We start from the raw sequence: 16,092 nt of genomic DNA, 5'->3' as shown, positions 1-16,092 counted from the left end.
AAGAAACCAATTTACTTGAGTGCTTGCCGGAATTAAAATGCATCAAGGCCATTTGTTTGTTTACATGAATCTCAACATAATTTCTTTATAGAACATGTTGTTTTGAACAAAAGGGGTTAATTTAGCATGCTATTTTCTATGTACAAAGGTCTCATTTTGGGGAGTGGTTCAGGAAAAATGTGAGATATGTGAAGTCCAAAATATATTGCACAGTCTGTAGACTTTTTCCAGCTACAGAATAATGGCTCAGTAAAATATCGATGTATTACCATTTAGTACATAATCCATATACAGTTCAATGTCTCTGAGGCATACTGACATTGTGTTAATGGATAGCTTGTCATCCATGGGCTAGTCCTCAACTTATGACAGTTTGTTGAGCGACCATTTGAAGTTATGGTGGCTTTGAATGAAACACATAGAACCCATGACCAAAGTTACTCCTGCCCACACAGGTACTTATTGCAATCTGGACACACAGCAGCCCATTTGTACTTGCAACTGATTGGCAGATGCCCTGCAATTATGTGACCACCACTTGGAATCTTCCTTACCAGCTTCTCCAGAAAGTCAATGGTGATAGGGAAGGTTGCCAAGCTTCTACTGCCTGCCAAGATAATACCCTCTAGTCTCAGGGGCTGGCTAGAAAAAGTGTAGCAAAACAGTTGGATTTTATGATTGCATCACTTAGCAACAAAAATTCCACTCCAATTTTGGTCAAAAGTTAAAGACTATTTGTAATGCAATTGCCTATGGTACATAGACACAGCCTTCATATAGTATTACAAAGAGTAATCCTACTATTGAAGACTGACTCGAAGAGTAATCTACTATTCTACTATGCAATATTCTACTATTGAAGACTGGCTTTTCAATAATACTTCCAGAACAAGTTGTAGAAACTAATTGTTCTTTCCACGCTAAATTTTATACAGGAACCAGAGGTGGTATTCAGCTGGTTCTCTCCGGTTTGGGCGAACCGGTAGCAGTGGCTGCTGGAGGCTCCGCCCACCTGCCCCAATGTAATGCACGAGCACTGTGCTCAAGGCAGTGCACATGTGCAGATGAGGCATGTGTGAGCGAAGCCCACGCATGCTCACATTTGAGAACCGGTAGGGAAGGTAAGTGAATCCCAGCTCTGACAGGAACATCATTGGATTAGGTACCGTGTTTCCCCCAAAATAAGACATGCCCTGCTAAAAAGCCCAATCAGGCTTTTCAGAGCATGCACCATAATAAGCCCTCCCCCGAAAATAAGCCCACCCCAACTATTTAAGTGCATGCGCAACCAGTCCCCGCCATTACCACTATACCACCTACAGCTTGCGGGCCAAAAAGAGGGCTCACCGCAAAAACAGCGGCAGGCGAAGTAAAGTGCTTCCACCTCCCACCCTTCCCTCCCACGCAAAAAGAGCCCACTGCAAAAACAGCAGCAGGCGAGCAATGCGATCACCCCCTCCCGCCTGTTCCTTCTCACCCAAAAAACCACCGCCCACCCCAATGGTAAAGGCAGCCTGCCTGGTTCCCTTCCCCGCCGTTTCTTTAGCGAGGGGTGGTTTGTTTTGTCATGTTTATGTAGTATATATTAGAGGTGGAGACCCTTTGAGAGCTGTATGCAATGAAATTTCATTTTAATATATGATGATTAGTGTACAGTAGAACCTCTGGTCATGGCCATAATTCATTCCATAACTTTGGTCACAACTGAATTTGCTTGTGACCCAAACCTAATTTTGGAAATTTGGTGTTTATAAAAAAAATGGCACAGAAGGGGAAATCGACTGCAAAAAATGTGCATTTTTTAATCGGAACGCGATTTGGTTGTGGTCAGAAGCATTCATGACCAGAGGTTCTACTATACATTCAAAGTGACAATAAAGTTATTCTAAATCTCTTAAGTCTAAGTACTCTTGTGTAAAATCTGTTTGAAATCCTTTTAACAAATCAGCTGGAAGAAAAGATTTGACTTTCTCTTGATTCTGCTGTTGCTGCCCAGGAAACAAGTGATATAATTTTTCCTTTTGCTATTCTAATAGGGTTATGTTAAGAAGTGCACAACTAATCTCTTTTAAAGCAGACTTATAGATTGTTTGCCAGCTGAATACAAACCAGTTCTTCATTAGCAAATAAGATATGAATTTGCATAACCATTCTTTTAAATAATCTGTTCTCTAATGGAATTGCTATCTTTAGCAATCTTGCTCAAGGGGATAAGGATAAGAAATTCCTACATCATACATAATTCTTCAGCTAGGACAGATATGAATACATTCATTGTTCTCCAAATTATATATCTTGTTTTCTGGTAATAATATTTGAGAGGAAGTCAAATAACCTTTATCATTTTGCTTATTTTTAACATACTTTATAGTTAATGTACTGCTTGGGGATATTGATATGTAGCTTATTTATGCTGAAAACCTAAGCAGGTAGGAATGAGGCTGTGAAACTCATCAGCAATTACATTCAAGTAAATATGTGTAGTAATACATCACAAAATTACATATTTTAGATGGAAGTATAACAATTGTAAGGGTAACATATATAATTCTCAATTAATTAGAATATTAATCATCAAATAAACATTGACAACTAAGTGGTTATTTGTTATTAATAGCAGTGTTATTTTTATTTTGATTAATTGAATTATTAAAACAAGTCTTGAACACACTGGCTGTTTCATAGCACTAAGAACTGGCTAGCATTTTCTAATTAAGTATTCAGTATATTTATTATTCCACATTAGTTATCAGTTGTGTTGAGTTAAATGTTTGCTGACATGTGGTTATCTAGATGCAATTATTGGACATTTTAAGTTGTGCGTAGATCATAATACTGCTTAATGTGCAAATATTTCCTTATATGACTCTTATATTCCAGTTTTCTATATTTACAGGGATTGATAACAATGATACTGTAACATTTCAGTTTTAATCTACTTACAGCATGAAACAGCATTTCACTATTAATATTTCTATCTCATGCAGAAAAAAACCACATTAGCTGTTATCTTTAAATAAGGCTTGAATGTAATTTAACTCTGAAAATTGATAACAGAAATGTTTTCTCATGGGCATATCTCCCTCTGGTTTATATACTGAATATTATTCCCTTACTCTGAGGTGATTGTAGGTATAAGCCTTTTTCTTATTATATTTTTAATAACAGTTTAGCAATCATTCTCCCCATTTGATTTCTCTGCTAAGCCACATAAGTAGATATCTTGAATTAGTTATATTTATCATACATGTCCTTGTATACTTTTTTAAATTTGGTGTTTACTGGAATTTAATCTTTGATATTATATATGTGAGAGAAAACAGTGACATCAAGCTTATTAGTGCCATAAAGGGACGCAGTGGCTCAGCGGCTAAGACGCTGAGCTTGTGGATCAGAAAGGTTGGCAGTTCGGCGGTTCGAATCCCTAGCACCAGTAATGGAGTCTGCTCCCATTGCTTGTGACAGCTTCTGCCAACCTAGCAGTTCGAAAGCATGTAAAAATGTAAGTAGAAAAATAGGAACCACCTTTGGTGGGAAAGTAACAGCATTCTGTGAGCCTTCGGCTTTTAGTCATGTCAGCCACATGACCATGGAGATTTCTTCGGATAGCGTTGGCTCTTCGGCTTTGAAATGGAGATGAGCACCGCCCCCTAGGGTCGGGAACAACTAGCACATATGTGCTAGGGGAACCTTTACCTTTATATTAGTGCCTTCCACTGATGCATATTCTGTTATCACTCATCAACTGCCTAATGTGATAAAAAGTTCTGTGAGGTTTTTCTTTTTAAAAATTAAAGTGATGTTTTAATATCTGTTCTATGCATTTTAGACATAGATCCAGAACTGTAATAGTATGTGGGAATGACCCTGAGGAAGGAGAGGAAGAGATTCTGCTTAGGCAACAATCAGACAAAAGGGGGAGGAGCAATTGCTTAACAGAGAAAATAATTTAGAATGGACCTGCCCTAAATAATTACACTGATAAGAGACAGTGGGAAGTTTGTACTTTCAGATTTTCAAGATTCTGTTAATGAAGCCTTTCAGTAAATTAGAATAAAGTGGGTCATCTGGTCATACTTCCTTTCTGGTTTGCCTGGGAGGGCTGACAAGAACAAACCATACATATCTACTACTTTCAATGTATTGTTGTTGTATTACTGGGTACAAGACGAAGCATGACTTGTTAGGTGGGTGTCTTCTGAATATTTCAAGCTACAATCTGAGCTCCAATCAGTAGAACTACTGATGCAGTATGGGCATTGGAGACCAAAATATCTGAAATGTATCAAGTTGCTGTAAGGAGTCTTTTAATATTCGGAATTTGAGATGGCATAGGGATAATATTAAAATAGTCTGCTTGTTCTTTGTTATCTATATATCTCGTCTGTCTGTCTGTCTATCATCTATCTATCATATTTATATAGCTGCTCATCTCACTAAACTTGGCAGCTTATAATCAACAATTAAAACAATATCACAGGCATTTAATTTAAAAATATGTATAAACAAGATCATTAAAATAAGATTGTGGGAGTACACTAATATAAATACAATACAACCATTACATAGACTTTCCAAGGGATAACAGGGATGGAGTTAACCTCACCTCTGGGTTTAGTTGTAGAGAAAGAAATCTAACAAATAAAATCACAGGTATGAACACTACATATGAGTGCTATCTATCCATGTACCTAGCAGGATGTACAAACATATTTGTGCAATGACAATTAATTTTATTGTTAATAATATGCATACATATACATAATTAGATACAATATAGGATAAGTCTTACATGTTATAGAAATTGTTTTCAATAAATATTTACTTTTTTATGACAGCAATTTAATATAGGCCCTCCATCAACACGGCACAGTCTTTTGGGATGGTGTAGTGGTTAATCAAAGAAAAATGTTTATGTACATTAAAGAAAGCCATTAATCATGCTTCCCTCTTTTGGTGTCCCATCTCATTGTTTTCATAAGGCATGTGTCTAGCATATGCCCAAGTCATTCTTTCTCAGTGATGAGACTCCCAACAGTAGAACAGCTTAGTCCCAGCTATTTATTCCTGTGTAAATATGGTTCTTTAGGAAAGTATTTAGAGATGCTTGGACATATTTTTTGTTTTGTTTTCCAAAAATGGAAAGATTGTTTCCATTTCCTGTCTTAATATTACCAATTTTAGAATAAGAAGTTATTAGCAAACTAGGACATTTCTGCCCTCCATTAACTGCCAGAATGCCCCTTTCCACTAATTCTACAACATCTGAACATAGTGTTCATGTTGGAGAGACAATTTGGTTCTGTGTATATAAACATGTTTTCTTTTACTAAGTTATAAATGGATGAACTTTTATAACATTCCCAGGGCTCCTGAAGGTTTCCTGACAGGATCAGATACAGTGTACAAAGAAAAACAAAAACAAAATGCTGCCTTTTAAATGCTTGAAGTATTATGTACTCAACATCTTGAGAGTAATCAATGTTTTAAGAAGATTAAAGATAAGTTGATAAAGTGTAGGTGTCATGTGGCAACTCTGATTAGACAAATTGATGTGGAACCAGATTTTTGTTTTAAAAAATCAATATTTTAAAAAGTGATCTTAACTTGGATAAATGATAAATTATATGTAAAAAAAAATTAAAATACATAAAATGGACTTGATGGGAAGTAAAAGTGGTTTTTATGTTTTGATTTTTGAGAACAAAACACAGTTTTGACTCACAGTGTGAAATAATATTGAACGGCACATTGAAGGAAATTGTAAGGAAAATAGGCTATAGAAATTTGTTTTTGGTATGTATACTGCATTTTGGTTCCAGACAAGTATTAGTGAAATTAATATTTATCCTGCCCTGCTGCCAATAAATATACCATTTGAAATATTTTTAAAGATGCCATTATAAAACCAAATGCAGACTGGTGGTTGTTTCCACATCAACATGCTTAATCAAACAATAAACAAACTATAAGGTCACTATTTCCAATTTCGTTGTATTGAAGTACAGTGACAATAAAGATTATACAGATTATACTTATACTGTTGGTGTACCCTTATCAGCCTGATAAACAAACTTTATGCTTGTGTGCCCTTATCAACTAGAGTAGGTAAATAGTAGTAGTCTGGAGATTACAAGGCTATATCTAACCCCTATATATGAAGGGAGTAATATTTTGCCTTTACATTTTTTTTAAAAAACACTGAACGTTTCAGTTATGTGGAAGTGCTGTATGATGTGAACCCACAGATTCTTTTTCTCAGTCTAATCTAGCTTCCTCTGCTGTGTACATTCTACTAGGACAGTGGTCGGCAAGCCGCGGCTCGCGAGCCACAAGCGGCTCTTTACACATTTTAATGTGGCTCTTCTGTGTGCCGGATTATTAGCCTCCCTAATCATTGTGGATCGAAAAGAAAAAAGGGAAAGGGGCGCTTGTTTTGAAGCGCCTGCTCCCCTCCCTCCTCTCGGGCACTTCAAAACAAGCGCCCCTTTCCCTTTTTTCTTTTCGACCCACAATGATTAGGGAGGATCCTGAAGTCGGGCGGGGACCAGCAAAAATCTAACCGGGGAGCCGGGCAGTAGCAAATTAGCCAATCATGCGAGGAAAGCGAGGTCTGACCGGGTGGGCAGCGAAACTCCAGGGCTCTCTGTTCTAATTCCCCATGAAAACTGTTGCCTCTGAAGCGTTTGCTCTACTGTTTGAAACTTTAAGCGTCCCTTTCCCTTTTTTCTTTTCAACCCACAATGATTAGGGAGGATCCTGAAGTCGGGCGGGGACGAGAAGCGAGGAGGCAGAAAAGGCTAAACTGATTTTTGCTGGGGGGGTGGGGGGGGAAGCTCCTTGGCCTCCGTCTCTTTTTCTCCCTCCTCGCTTCTTGGGGCTCCACCAATGGGGGAGCAAGGCCCAGCACCAGGCTTTGGGCTAACACAGGGGTCTGCAAAGTTGGCTGTTTTAAGACTGGTGGACTTCAATTCTCAGAATTCTGGGAGTTGAAGTCCACAAGTCTTCAAGCTGTCAGGTTTGAAGACCCCTGGTTTTTTTTTTTTCCTAAAGGGTTAGGGGTGCAAGGATCTTGTAACTTGACAGCTTTAAGACTTGCGTGCTTCAAATGCCAGAGTTTATTGAAACTAAAAACAGTGTACCATCCTATGTATTTTCGGTTTTAAAAATGTGGCTCTCAAAATAAATTTCAATCGTGGTTTTGGCGAGATTTGGCTCAGTTGAAAAAAAAGGTTGCCCACCACTGTACTAGGAAATTATCTTTACAATGTAACTCAGAAGGAGGATAAATGCTTCACAACAAATATACTCCACAATTCACGAATAATCTAAAATTTGCTCTTGCTTAAAATCTCTTAATAATATGAATTTCTATACCCTACCAATTGTATTCACTTAAGATTGAGATTGAAAAAAACATAATAATATTATCTATATCTGCTTCCAGGTGCCTACTGATGGAAATGCTGGCCTGTTGGCAGAACCTCAAGTAGCCATGTTTTGTGGCAAATCGAATATGCATATGAATGTTCAAAATGGAAAATGGGAATCTGATCCTTCTGGAACTAAGAGCTGCATTGCGACAAAAGAAGGGATTTTACAGTATTGCCAGCAAGTAAGTTTCTTTTTAAGCATGCACTTTTAAAAACATTTTAAGCATCAGATACCAAGGATACAAATCTTCCTCCAGCTTTTAAAGTGAAATATTCTGAAATCTTGTCTTTCAGACTAATATTTGATGCTAATGGTACTCATATCTTTTCTAAATGGTACTCATATCTTTTCTAAATAGTGTGTTCTTCTTTAATCTTATTTTCCCATTATGTCCTTAGTGATACACTAAGGGATTGGGAGAAAACATTTCTCATTATTATAATGGATGCTGCATTTCCTCAGTTTCTCTGTGTGAACAATTGTTGGCTCTGCAGTACTTACATTTGGTAGAAAAGTTAAAAGAAAATGTGAATTATTGTCACATACAGTATATATCTCTGTGATACTTTGTTATGGCATTGAAATAGTAAATGATTTTGATGGCCATTTATACACTACTTTCAAAGAAGAACAATTATTTTGTCATATGAATGGAATATTAATAGCTGTTTGGCTTATTAGAATGTTAAAATGATTCTCCTAAGAAGAATTATGATAGTCAGATCATTGTTTTAATACTGACTTTTGTCATGTAATCAAGCTCTTTTGATTATATGAAGCAGCCAAAGCATTTGATGAATACTTCTTAAAAGTAAAGCTGAAAAACAGAAAAATGTCTCCAGCCATACAGAATAGGCAGAATATATGTTACCATTGACTTCAAAATCCATATACCTCAATCCTTTCCCTTTCTCTCCCCCATCCCAATCCATGCCCATATCATCTTACAAATGCAGATGGCACAGAAGATGTGGTATAGTTTAAAGGCCTAATTAGAACCTGTCAGAGATAAGCTGTCTTTAATTGATGCAGGATCTGCTGGAAAAAGAAATATAGTGTTATCTTTTGTTACAGATCAGTATGTGATTCATTTTTGTTTCATTCCTTCTGATCTCTTTTCTCCTTTTGGGGGGATGGGGTGGGGTTGAGAAGACACCCAAGAGTCCAAGTATATCAAAAGTCTAAAAATATTTGTGTGTTCCATTTTAAAATGAAAGGATATGTCAAATAATGAAAATGGATGAATTTTGGAAGCATCAATATGGTTATTTTACAGAGGAGTTTCCAATTTGGTGACTTAAAAGTAATGTAGACCTTTCAATCGATATCTCGTTATGCAGGGACCTATGGCACCTAGAATGATATTTTAAATCCTATTTTATTATTAATTTAACAAGTTGATTCTGCCCATCAAAATCTACATTGCAGATTAAGTCTTTATATTTCCTGTTTGTGAAAAGCAATGTAACAGCAAAGCTGAGTTTAACTTTGGGAGAAAAAAATGTCTGCTCTTTATTCTCAATTTTACAGCAGGTCCAACTATATAGGTTAATATTTCTAATCCCATAATGCTCTCTGCTGAAATGCTGTTGAAGAAAGTGGTTATTCATGCTTTCAAAACATGTTGGAACAGATTATTTTTTTCTTCCTAGTAAGCAGGGTCACGTGATAGTGTGTTATAGTGTAAACTGGATCTAAAATTAATCCCTGGGGTCACAAATTGAATAGACACTCTAGTATTATTAATAGCCACATACTTGCAAATAATGGGAATTTGGCAAACAGTAGCAGTATAAAGCAATTTCTTGATAAATATTTAAAAGCAAGCTTCTCTTTAATATCAGAATAGGAAAAGCAGAGCAAGACAACTTTTGGGGTTGGGAGTCATACAACATTTGTGGGCAGTTATGTCTCAGAGGTCATGCTAACATTTGTGGATTTTCAGGGTTTTATTTCAATTGTTTTAGGGCTGACAATATACTTTCCATGTATTCCCATGAGGAATTAATAAGGAATAGGATCCAGTTAAAGGGGACCATTATATTAACACAGAACAACCATTTTCCATGGCCATTAGAAGAATGGCCAAATATTTATTAACTCAGAAAAGTCCGAAGATTAAATTTTGAACTCGCTAACAAGTAAGCCAGTTTCTAAACACGGGATTATGTGTCTGAAGAGCCAAGATTTGCAATTAAGATCAGTCTATCAGACTATTAGTTTCAGCAATTATGGTCAGAAGTAATTCTGAGGGTCATAGAAAGACGTAAACATAGCTTTCCTACCTAAATCATTTTTATTCACAGGAAGTCCAGTAATGTAACCTGGATCTCAAACATTTGAGGCTAAAAATAATATTTATTTTATCTTTATCTGTAATGAACTGCATTTTATTCTATTCAAAGTGTCAGGGCTAGGAGGCTTTTCCTAAATATGACCAGAGTAGGTTGAGTGGGGGCAGGATGGAGATTTTTAGAACTATTTGTTAGTATAACCTCAACTGTAGTGGTAGCAACTCTTTCTCCAAAGAATCTGGATATAATAATATAATAAAATAATAAAATAATAAAATATAATATAATAATATAATTATAATATAATATAATATAATATAATATAATATAATATAATATAATATAATATAATATAATATAATATAATATAATTATTAGGTCTGGGACTCTTAACACAGTTTCTCCCTTCAAAGCTCCAGGTCATACACACAACTCGGTTTTATTGTTATTATTTTTAAATTATTCTTGGCTATGACATTGTGTCAGCTATTGTGTCAGCTAACGGGCAGTGGTGTAACACCTACTATGGTTTAGTTCCTATTATAATATAATATTATATATTATACTATAATATAATATTATATATTATATATTATAATACAATATATATAATATATATTATATTATATTATATTATATTATATTATATTATATTATATTATATTATATTATATTATATTACATTAATATCTCCATGCATTATATGTTATATTATATATAATACGTTCATATACATATGCTTCTTCTTTTCTTTTTACAACCCTGCAACCCCTTTCATCAGGGTGGGGGGTGGGGCAACTGAATGGACCCGTGTTGCATACTTTACCTCATGTATTACATCTGTAATGGAGACATACATAGGTTATAGAATATATACAAGTGACATAAACCATTGGGTTTTGAAGTGACTTACAAAATTCCACCTTCATTTATAACCATAGGAAAAAATGGATCATTACTGTTATTGTTCATTCTAAACATACAGTTAGAAGAGGAACAAAGGCAATTTAAGAAAAAAAGACAAAAACAAAAATCAAGTATGTCTATTTAAATAAACTAGTAATAAAAGCATTAATTTAAAAGATAAATTTATACAATAAGCTGTGTTCTGTTTCTTGAATGTAACACAGGTTTCCTCCCCCTTTGCCAAAAACAATTTATATAATTTCAGTCAAGGGTCTTCCCAATCTTTCATTTGAAATTTGGAGCCATATAATAGGAACTAAACCGTAGTAGGTGTTACACCACTGCCCGTTAGCTGACACAATAGCTGACACAATGTCATAGCCAAGAATAATTTAAAAATAATAACAATAAAACTGAGTTGTTTGTATGACCTGGAGCTTTGAAGGGAGAAACTGTGTTAAGAGTCCCAGACCTAATTAGTATCAACTTTATACAGCCAGCTGGTGAATGAGCTATAGGCACATACTGTGTTGCACTCCTGTGTATTCCAAAGCACTGCTTTCCAATCAAATTGAAAACAATGCACATCCTTTTATTTTTTGTATGACTAATGTATTGCCATAATATAAGCATGGTATTAACATAATGTAAATGTGACCCAGTAGAACTGATTACAACTAAAAGAGAAGTGCTGAAAATAAAGGCTGAAAAAACAAAATATTGGATAGTATATTTGCATGTGTTCAGACCATTTCTATAACTTCTGTGCATTTTATTACCAATAGTTATAATTAACATTGTACACAGGAGAGCACTGGGATTGCCAATAATTAGTCTGTATGACTAATGGGAACTGTTTAAAGCACCATAAACCCAACAAATTACTTGGTAGTATTGCATTAATTACTGGTACAGAGCGAGCTATGTTTGATGTTAATCCTAAACCATTGTCAAGAATTCAGAAGTTCTGGTTTCTATTTTCATTAGCATAACTTGCTTTGTTAGCTAGAATGTAGTTATTAACTGTGCTTAATTTAATATAGAAGAGAAGATATCAATTTTTTCCACAATCAGGCTGGAATAAGCAGGAGGTTGGGAAAGTAAAAATTTGAGGCTCATTGATGAGTCCTTGATTTATGTTTTTTATCCACTGGTAATGTATTGTTGATAAAAGGTTAATTAATCTTCTCTCTTCTGTATGCATTTCTAATCAGATGTATGACATCTTTGGGGATTTCTGAGAGCATCCTCTGCCAATTGCAAATCTAAATTTAGTAGATTATAATTCCAAAATAAAAAGTCGTTGCGCAGACTGGATGGGATATACTATCCTATTCTCTGGAGAAAACAAAATAGGGAAAGATTCTTTTAGAACAGAAGTTCAACAATAACTGGATGAATTTACATGATTGGATATAGTCAATAATTATTTCCCAATGAAGCTAGTATGACCAAAGAAAATATGGAAATCCACCAGCAAGATAACCCTGCTGTATTCTGTTTGCTTTAATATTTTATTAATGGAAAAATATTAAGAAGTTGGAAGCATTTAATTATGAAAGGTTAAACATGCACCTAAGAACTATTGGCTATAATCAGCTGTAATCATTTTTTACAATTTTGACTCAGATTTCAATTTGCAGTAATACATCTGTTGTAATAATTTATAAACTTAAAATTTATGTGTCATTTTGGAATTTGAAATTGGCAATTTTTTATGATATACATGCATATAGTAGCACCCTGCAATCATTACCACATCTGCATTTCATGAACTTGCAAGACAGTCAGTTTACCATAATCAAAAAGTCACTTTGGACCAATCACTATATCTCAGCCCAATTCACCTCACAGGGTTGTTGTGGGAAAAATAGGAAGAGGAAGGTGGAATTAAAAAGCTAATTAAATAAATACAGTTCTATTAACTTAATGTTATGATTTTAATTACTAAAATATATATGCTAGCATAAAAGGATATGCAAATACAGGAAGTATTTTGGGCTATATTGTGCCATTCCTTCTATAAATCATTAAAAAAAATCCTCCCCTCTCTGGTTTTTTTGTTTTTGTTCTTGATTTTTATTGCATAAATAAGTACATTGATATGCAGTATGTTCAAAAATATTAATGTAGATATTTTTCTCCTGCTATTTCACTGGAACAAAGAAAGAAAAGATGTAATTGAACACATTTTTTAAAAAGTCTGTACTTTCTAGAATGTACCTGAATAAGGTACTGTACCATATACCTGGTATTCTGTTTTGCAAATTTCAAAATCATATCATATTGTACAGTACACAAATATCCATGATCTATCCATGATTCCCATACATAGAGTACCGGTTACTAAATAATAGCCTGGCATCAACCAACATAATTGCATAGGTATCTGTAATAGATGAAATATTGTGAAATATTGTGATAGTGTAGATTAGTGCTTGAAAAAAAATTATGTCAATCCTACATAGGAAATACAGTGGGGTAAAAAAGCATTTAGTTAGCCATCAAAGATGAGAGAGGCCTGTAATTGGCATCATAGGTAAACCTCACCTATGAGAGACAAAATGAGAAAATAAATCCAGACAATCACATTGGCTGATTTGGAAAGAATTTATTTGCAAATTATAGTGGAAAATAAGTATTTGGTCACCTACAACAAGCAAGATTTCTGGCTCTCACAGACCTGTACCTTCTTCTTTAAGAGGCTCCTCTGTCCTGCACTCATTATCTGTATCAATGGCAGCTGTTTGAACTTGTTATCAGTATAAAAGACACCTGTCCACAACCTCAAACAGTCACACTCCAAACTCCACTATGGTGAAGACCAAAGAGCTGTCAAAGGACACCCGAAACAAAATTGTAGACCTGCTCCAGGCTGGGAAGACTGAATTTGCAATAGGCAAGCAGCTTGGTGTGAACAAATCAACTGTGGGAGCAATAATTAGAAAATGGAAGACATACAAGACCACTGATAATTTCCCTTGATCTGGGGCTCCACGCAAGCTCTCACCCTGTGGGATCAAAATGATCACAAGAATGGTGAGCAAAAATCCCAGGACCACACAGGGGGACCTAGTGAATGACCTGCAGAGAGCTGGGACCAACATAACAAAGGCTACCATCAGTAACACACTACGCTGCCAGGGACTCAGATCCTGCAGTGCCAGACGTGTCCCCCTGCTTAAGCCAATACATGTCCAGGCCCGTCTGAAGTTTGCTAGAGAGCATTTGGATGATCCAGAAGAGGATTGAAATAATGTTATACAGTCAGATGAAACCAAAATAGAACTGTTTGGTAGAAACACAACTCGTCGTGTTTGGAGGAGAGAGAATGCTGAGTTCCATCCAAAGAACACCATACCTACTGTGAAGCATGGGGGTGGCAACATCATGCTTTGGGGCTGTTTCTCTGCAAAGGGACCAGGACGACTGATCCATGTACAGGACAGAATGAATGGGGCCATGTATCGTGAGATTTTGAGTGCAAACTTCCTTCCATCAGCAAGGGCATTGAAGATGAAACGTGGCTGGGTCTTTCAACATGACAATGATCCCAAACATACCGCCCGGCAATGAAGGAGTGGCTTCGTAAGAAGCATTTCAAGATCCTGGAGTGGCCTAGCCAGTCTCCAGTTCTCAACCCCATAGAAAACCTTTGGAGGGAGTTGAAAGTCCGTGTTGCCCAGCGACAGCCCCAAAACATCACTGCTCTAGAGGACATACCAGCCAACATACCAGCAACAGTGTGTGCCAACCTTGTGAAGACTTACAGGAAACGTTTGACCTCTGTCATTGCCAACAAAGGATATATAACAAAGTATAGAGATGAACTTTTGATATTGACCTAATACTTATTTTCCACCATAATTTGCAAATAAATTCGTTCCAAATCAGCCAATGTGATTGTCTGGATTTGTTTTCTCATTTTGTCTCTCACAGTTGAGGTCTACCTATGATGCCAATTACAGGCCTCTCTCATCTTTTTAAGTGGGAGAACTTGCACAATTGGTGGCTGACTAAATACTTTTTTGCCCCACTGTAATTTCCACGTAGGAATAGATATGGTTCTTTGAAGTTCTTAGTGCTCTCTGAGTTGGTAATTTGCTTGCAGACACTTCATTATGCAATTAGGTAACATCAGTGCACCATACAGAAACAGAGGTCAAACCCTAGAAAATTAAGATTGAAGTTTTCAAGTACATTTTGGTAAAAAAATAAGAAGGTAACAGAATACTGATTGAAATCTGTCTGCCTGTCTGTCCCTCCCTCCCTATACTATCTATCTTTCTATCTATCTATCATCTATCTATCTATCTATCTATCTATCTATCTATCTATCTATCTATCTATCTATCTACCTATCTACCTATCTATCTATCTATCTATCATCTCCACACTTAAAAGAAGAACAGAAAGGAACACTAAAGTATAGTTAGTTCAAGAGTATATAGCCACAAATCAGATAATATTTTCTTTGAAATTCCGGTCTCTTGAACAAATTTGTTAATCCTTGACTTTTTAAAAAATATTTTAATATTTCTAATTTATTCTAGATGTCTGTTCTGGTTGCAAACCACCACATTACACTCTGCAATGTAAAAAATATACATTTTTTAAAAAAAAAATTGTTTTGATGACTTTGACAGAGATCTCTCTTGATAGCTACTCAAATCAAATAACGCATTTATATGTTAATGAGATATTAAATATTACACCTGTTTAAACTATTCAGAGTTTAAACTATTTAGACTGTTTCTTCAACTATTAGTGATGAAAGCTTTCTGAAGACTCAATTCAATGAGATTGAGGGCTTTCAGAGGTGGTTTGCATATGGATGTCTGCCTGTCCAAATAGTTACACAGACTGATAAATAGTTACACAGACTGATAAATATTACTTCAGTGTATTTCTGTTGAAATTGATGTAGCTCTGTATAGAATGGGAGAAGAAATGTTTGAATTACAGATTGCCAATTATTTTGCATTTCTCTAAATTCCTTTGAAGTAGTTTCTGCAATAATTTATCTTCTGCAATATCTTTATTTTCTAGTTCTTTGTTTGTGCAGCAAGTTTTTAGTGAAAAATTTAGAATTCCTGTATAACTGTTTTGTTGCTATTTGGTGAAAAATTTTAATAAAATTAGTGTCGGGCAGTGGATTCTTTCGTGTGTGTGTGTAAGTGGTGTGGATGGACAGGAACATAAATATACTCCTTCCCTCCTTCCGCACATGTATAGACATACATAGCAATAGTACTTAGACTTATATACTACTTCATAGTGCATAGTGTAAGTGGTTTGCAGAGTCAGCATATTGCTCCCAACATTTTACATAGAGGTTTTTCCATGGAACTGTGTGTGTGTGTGTGTGTGTGTGTAATGGTTTCATGTGCTGCCTGAATCCCACAGATGAGGCTTTACTTGTTTCCACGGACCAGATTCTGGCATGTCGCAGACCGGT

General features: G+C 35.6%; 1 protein-coding gene across 4 annotated transcripts in view; it reads left to right on the top strand.

The window, feature by feature from the left end:
- Positions 1 to 16,092, top strand: part of APP (amyloid beta precursor protein) — a 107,490-nt gene that overhangs the window by 27,634 nt on the left and 63,764 nt on the right. For all 4 annotated transcript variants that reach the window (XM_081950035.1, XM_081950033.1, XM_081950034.1 and 1 more), the window contains exon 2: positions 7,448 to 7,615. In XM_081950035.1, the coding sequence (XP_081806161.1) occupies positions 7,448 to 7,615 (168 nt within the window). The remainder of the gene's footprint in view (positions 1 to 7,447; positions 7,616 to 16,092) is intronic.

Source organism: Natrix helvetica (assembly GCF_964273705.1).
Source record: "Natrix helvetica genome assembly, chromosome: 4".
Classification (NCBI taxonomy): domain Eukaryota; kingdom Metazoa; phylum Chordata; class Lepidosauria; order Squamata; family Natricidae; genus Natrix; species Natrix helvetica.
The sequence above is the reverse complement of the archived record's forward strand: the minus strand, read 5'-3'. Positions and strand labels throughout refer to the sequence as shown.